The sequence below is a fragment of the Sinocyclocheilus anshuiensis genome, unplaced genomic scaffold (assembly GCF_001515605.1).
Source record: "Sinocyclocheilus anshuiensis isolate Anshui unplaced genomic scaffold, SAMN03320099.WGS_v1.1 scaffold146, whole genome shotgun sequence".
In the NCBI taxonomy this organism is placed as follows: Eukaryota; Metazoa; Chordata; class Actinopteri; order Cypriniformes; family Cyprinidae; genus Sinocyclocheilus; species Sinocyclocheilus anshuiensis.
In genome coordinates this window covers 183,374-189,589 of record NW_015546038.1, presented here as the reverse complement: position 1 = coordinate 189,589, position 6,216 = coordinate 183,374, and the positions used below count along the sequence as shown (strand labels likewise).

Here is a 6,216-nt window from a genome sequence, read left to right as displayed (position 1 = left end):
CACACACACAAACACAGGCTTACACACACAAACACAGGCTTACACACACACACACAAGCACAGGCTTACACACACACACAAACAGGCTTGCACACACAAACACAGGCTTACACACACACACACACACACACACATTCATTTGCACACTCATACACACACACACTCATTCACTTGCACACACACACACACACACACTTGCTTCACTATATTAGTAAGCCCATCTAATAGATTTCCATAGTTTTTCTATCAGGTTAATGACATTAAATGATATGAAACCTGTGCAAAGCACTAGATTTATGTACAGACATGATTTGGCTGATTTCACTAGTCTGTGTTCAACCAGTTTCACTACATTAGTGAGGACTTCACAAGTATAGTCAAACCTGCATACACAGCATTAATAACTTTATTAAATCATGCAAAGTTTTCTCTTTGTCTGTAGTCTACTGTGATATAAAAGTCTATGAAATTACTTGTGTACACTTGCATATCTGTGTGTTATTGCCTCTATTCCCGATGGATCCTGCTTCTTTCCCTTCCTGTTCACTTTGAATTGGTGGAAGTGCACACTTTGTGCCACTGTGTGTGTGTGTGTGTGTGTCACAGCTGAATCACAGCGTGGAAATGGAAAAAACAGACAGTTTCAAACAGTTTTCCCTGTCTGCCATTTGTCAGACCAACACATAGTTCAGCCTAGGGCTTGGCGATATGGCAAAAAAAAACTCGATCACCTAGTCAACTTGAAAAAGTAACTACAGCATGATTCAAGTAACTTTTTCTTTATAAACCCTCTAGTTAAAGAAAGTTCTATTCCAACTGCAGCACACATGATGTAAATGTTCAACAAATCACTTGTTAAATAACTTTGCAGAAAAGACGCATGAACTACAAATCTTGTACAAACTTGTCTTATACATAAATGTTCAGAAATAATAAGAGGAAACTGCTTTAAAAAATTCTCAAAGTCAAGGTAATTCAAATTCAAAATGACTGAAGAAGGTTTAACACCAGTAGACTATTATTAACTATAAATGTTCTGTAAAAACAATGAAAAATCATAAATAAACAATGAACAGCAGCTTTAATTTTTTTATTTGATTGCACTGCTTTTCCATTGTTTTTCAGTTAATCATTCTTTTCTCTTTACTGTTATCATGGGCATATTGTCAAAGTGTAATTCTTATCTTTGAATATCTTTGTTCTCATTTTTTAATAACAAAGATAAAATAATGACAAAGCATTTTATCTTCGCCCACTTTGGCCTAAATATCCGCCTTTATTTTGTTATATTATGCTACCTTGAAAGGCTTTGTCTTTATAATAGGGACATTAGTTTGGCTGTAATGCTCAGACAGCTTGCAAAATAGAAAAACCAACATGACAAAGAAATCGTGATATGATATTTTTGCCGTATCGCCCACCTCCAGATCGATGCATCCCTACTTTATGAGCTGTGTTCGTGTGTGTGGTTCAGTCGGCAGATGCCTGTGTATAACGGAGATCACCGCTGGCAGCAGCTGAACCCGAGCCCCGGCGGGCCGTACCTGGCGTACCCGATCCTGTCGTCCCCGCAGGCCCCCGTCACCAGCGATTACCCCACATACTACCACGCCATCATGCCCACACCCTGCCCTCCCGTCATGGGCTTCTACCAGCCCTTCCCGGGGCCGTACACGGGGCCCCTGCAGGCCGGCGCGCTCAACCCCGTCTCCGACTGCAGCCAGACGCAGAGAGGGAGAGGCGTCTCACGAAACCCCGTCCTAAACAAGGTACGGGACGAGTCCTTAAAGGAATATTTCACCCAAAAATGAAAATGTGATGTTTATCTGCTTACCCCCAGGGCATCCAAGATGTAGGTGACTTTGTTTCTTCAGTAGAACACATTTGATGATTTTTAACTTTAACCGTTGCAGTCTATCAGTCGTATAATGCATGGCAATGGTAACAAAATCTATGAGAGTATAAAAAACATTCACAGACAAATCCAAATTAAACCCTGCGGCTCGTGACGACACATTGATGTCCTAAGACACGAAACGATCGGTTTGTGCCAGAAACCGAACAGTATTTATATCATTTTTTACCTCTAATACACCACTATGTCCAACTGTCTTTGAGCGCGCGCACGGCATCCGGTGCGTGAGGTGTGTACGCGCTCTGGCGTAGTTTACGTTAATGGGTGTGTTGATATCCAGCCGAAGAGCAATCAACCATAACTTCAGGCGAGCAGGCTCAGAAGTTGGGAATACGTGGAAAGTCATAACTCCCGAATGAGTTCGCGCGAGAGAACGTAATATTTTAGTTTTAAGTCGGTTTGAACAATCCGGATAAGCGCAAGTAAGTACCATTTTGATTAGCCGTCGTACCTACAATGACTGTGCACTGTGTAAACAATGAGTGACGTATACGCGCGAGAGATCACTTCCGGCGCTTGCGTAAACTACGCCAATAATATTTTGTATCATCTCATGAATATTCATAAGAACAGTTTTAATGTATTATAATATTCACCTATTTGTGGTTATAGCTTTAAAGAGTATGATGGTTTATAACACACAGTGAACATGTTGCATCCACTTAAGTTACAATGGATTATATTTATATTGTAAGTCTCATATCTTACATCTTACTTATGCTACTTTACTTAAAGCAAACAAAGACCACTTATAAGTAATAATAACAATACATTTTTTTTCTCAAACAGCCATAAGATCAGATATCAGATCAGATGAATGTGTAATATGACACATTTGCTTTGAACTATTTTTATTGTACTCTCAGTTTGATTATTTTGATGGTACTCTGTAGACAGCTGTTGATAAGTAACTCTGCAACTCCTTGCAAATGATACATTCCATCATCTGTCCCGAGCGTCTTTCACAATTAAATATTTGAGGGAATTTCCAGTCTTACAAATGCAGAAACTGTGGGAATTAGTAGAATTATGCACATTACCTGTAATTCCATGCCGAAATTCAAGCCCTGATTTACATTGTCAAAGATCATTATGGCTGACTTAAGTCTAGTACTCTCAAAAAGCTCCCCTTATAATCAGTAAAGCTGTCTATACACAGTTTGATGAATGAATCTCTTACATCATACGTACACTACTTTCTTTCAAAACAAGAAAGAATAAAAATGTACTGACCCCAAACTTTTGAACGCTAGTGTATATTGTTAGAAAAGATTTCTATTTTAAATAATGCTCTTCTTTTTAACTTTTTATTCATCGAAGAATCCTGAAAAAATCTATCACAGTTTCCAAAAAAAATATGAAGCAGCACAACTGATAATAAATCAGCATATTATTATGATTTCTGAAGATCATGTGACACTGAAGACTGGAGTAATGATGCTGAAAATACAGCTGCGCATCACAGAAATAAATTATATTTTAAAGGATATTAAAATAGAAAAACCTTATTTTATATTGTAATAACATTTTGCAAGATTACAGTTTTTTTCTGTATTTTTGATCAAATAAATGCAGACTTGATGAGCAGAAGAGACTTCTTTAAAACACATTACATGAGTTGCCATACTTTCTACAAGCGTAAACTGAGGATAGTGCGGATATTATGTCATTGATATGCGACAATGGATTTTTCTTTGGATTTACAAGTCCTTGGGAACTTTTGGGATAACCTAAGTACACTACTGCATTAAATATATCACACTGTGCAAGCATTTTTGGGATATTTCATTATGAAAATCGTACATATTGTGCCTTTAACCCACACAGTCAAGTCTGCTCACTAGTGTAAACTAACGCTCATGTGTGTCGCTCGCAGCAGCCAGTGGCTCAGCCAATGAGAGGCAAGCGTCCCGTGATGCGGAGCGTGGCGGTGCAGAAGGAGGTGTGTGCCGCCGGGCCTGATGGGAGATCCAAGACGGTGCTGCTGGTGGATGCAGCGCAGCAGACAGGTACTGAGCTGACCTTTGACCTTTACAGGCTACTTGCAAGACTTAAAAAGGTCTTTTAAAGCTGCAGTCGGTAACTTTTTTTTATGTGTTCGAAATTTACTAAATTAATATAATAAGCGAGTGCATCATGAATCCATTTTCCAAACCGTGTTCTTGGCTTATCCTGAACCACTACGGTACACCTATAATAAATAAGTGTTTATATTCGGACTATTTCAGACTGGCACTGGTGGAACCGCTGCGGAGTAGACATAAACAGAGAGAAGAATGTTCTTCTGCAAGACGCACGCAGTTCTGTTCTGTATTTAAAAGTTAAGGACTGCAGCTTTAAGTCTTCCAAAAATTAAAGCCTAGAAAGCTCTTAAATTGAAGCAGAAAGTCATGGCATTAAATGTTGCATGAACTGCAAAAAATGAATCTCTTCCTCAGTATTTTAGTTTTGTTCTAAATGTCCTTAAATCAAGATACATTTACTGGAGAAGCAACATGAACACATGAAGACTTGTTTTCTGAACAAAACGAAGATTATGCTTAAAATAAGAACAAATATCTGTCACTGGGGAATTAAAACTTTTCCCTGTGAATTAATTAGATTTTTTCGGAGCTCATTTGCAAATATTTGATCTTGCTTTAATTGTAAAATCAATTCATTTTGATCGTTTTCTCGTAAAACAAGACTTCTTATTGTCATTTTGCGTCTCCAGTAAATGATTCTTGATTTAAGAATCTTTAGATATTTGCACTGGAAGACAAGACAGAGAATATTTTTTGCAGTGTGATCAGAAGGTACAGTTAAAGTTATTTCCATATTCTAGTGTTTGGACGCAGAGATGTTCAAGCCATAAACATTTTTTTTTTTTTAAATGAATTTAAAAGGAAAGGAGATTTTTGTATTTTGAAACTGTGAAGTGTTGCTAATACAAGAGGCCATATTGATGTTCCCTTCGATTTATTCCTTATTAAACATACTTTCATAAACACTGCAGAACACCTGCTTTATTCCTGAGCCAGTGAGCCCTGAGCTCTGAACACACTGTGTTTTCAGATTTCCCCGGCGAGGCGTCTGGCAGCGTCAGATGTGCGTCGGATCAGGCGAGTCCTCAGTGGAAGAATAAAGCTGGGCACAGACGCACGTCTCAGCAGGAGTCGTCCAGCGAGCAGGGAGCCAGCGAGGCCGACATCGACAGCGACAGCGGCTACTGCAGCCCCAAACACAACCAGGGAGCCGCCAACACCTCCACCAATCAGCCCACGGCTGCCGCGGTACGTTCAGCTCGTCTGGCCTGAGACACATGTCTGTTTGACTTCATTATAGTGAGGAGGAATGTGTGTTATCATCCCTCATTTGATTTCAGCGAATCAGTACGAGCGAACGCACACAACCTGATTAATATTTATGAATCCAGCAGCTTGTTAATCCTTAGTGCGTTTTATATTGTTCTTATTAGTAGAATTCGTATTATTATTATTATTATTATTATTATTATTCATAGTTTCCCCCCTCATTTTTTTTCTTTCAGATATTTAAAAAGCTGTGCCATTTTACAAACACACACACACACATATATATATAGAGGGTTGGACCTTCAAAATGATCTATGATTTGTTGGAATCGGACGAAAAATTAGTCACACACAAGTCGACAAAGTCAGTTCTGAGAAAAATCAAGTTAAAGTTTTCCAAAGCAAAATTAGCTAGCAACATTGCATTGTTTCTTCCACTTCCTTTCTTAATATTACTCACTAGCTATATTAATAATCACAATATAGCCATTTTCAGAACAGATGCAAAAAAACAACAATAGAACAAATATAAGAAAGAAACAAATAATGCGTTACTTTTTACATTTTACATCTAAACAAAAACATTGAAGTAAGAAAAACAAATAATATAAATGCAAAAATCACTTCAGTGTGTTCATTACAAATAAATTGATTATTAAATCTACAAAAGCAGTTCAATCAAGAGCAGCGATCTTTTCTGTTATTCTTAGATTAACATTAATGAGACGTACAAATAAAGATACTTTTAGATGTTTAAGTACTATTTGGAGCATTGGGATCACTAGACGAGGGCTTAATGTACTCATTTTTGTGAAAACCTCAAATTCGACCAAAATCAACATTTTTCACTTTTTTTGATTGTAGCTCAAAATTAGCCCATGCGCATTCACACTCATTTAGCCGGCACGGGTCACATATGGTTGCTGTTCTCTCATCTCTCTCTGTGTGTGTGTGTGTGTGTGTGTGTGTGTGTGTGTGTGTGTGTGTGTGTGTGTGTGTGTGTGTGTCT

The 6,216-nt window shown here is 38.1% G+C and overlaps 1 protein-coding gene across 1 annotated transcript in view; it reads left to right on the top strand.

The window, feature by feature from the left end:
• The window catches only part of LOC107698883 (selenocysteine insertion sequence-binding protein 2-like), a 16,851-nt gene that overhangs the window by 701 nt on the left and 9,934 nt on the right, over window positions 1-6,216 (top strand). The window contains exons 2-4 of the mRNA XM_016500016.1: window positions 1,475-1,769; window positions 3,792-3,924; window positions 4,970-5,187. Of these exons, the coding sequence (XP_016355502.1) occupies window positions 1,475-1,769; window positions 3,792-3,924; window positions 4,970-5,187 (646 nt within the window). The remainder of the gene's footprint in view (window positions 1-1,474; window positions 1,770-3,791; window positions 3,925-4,969; window positions 5,188-6,216) is intronic.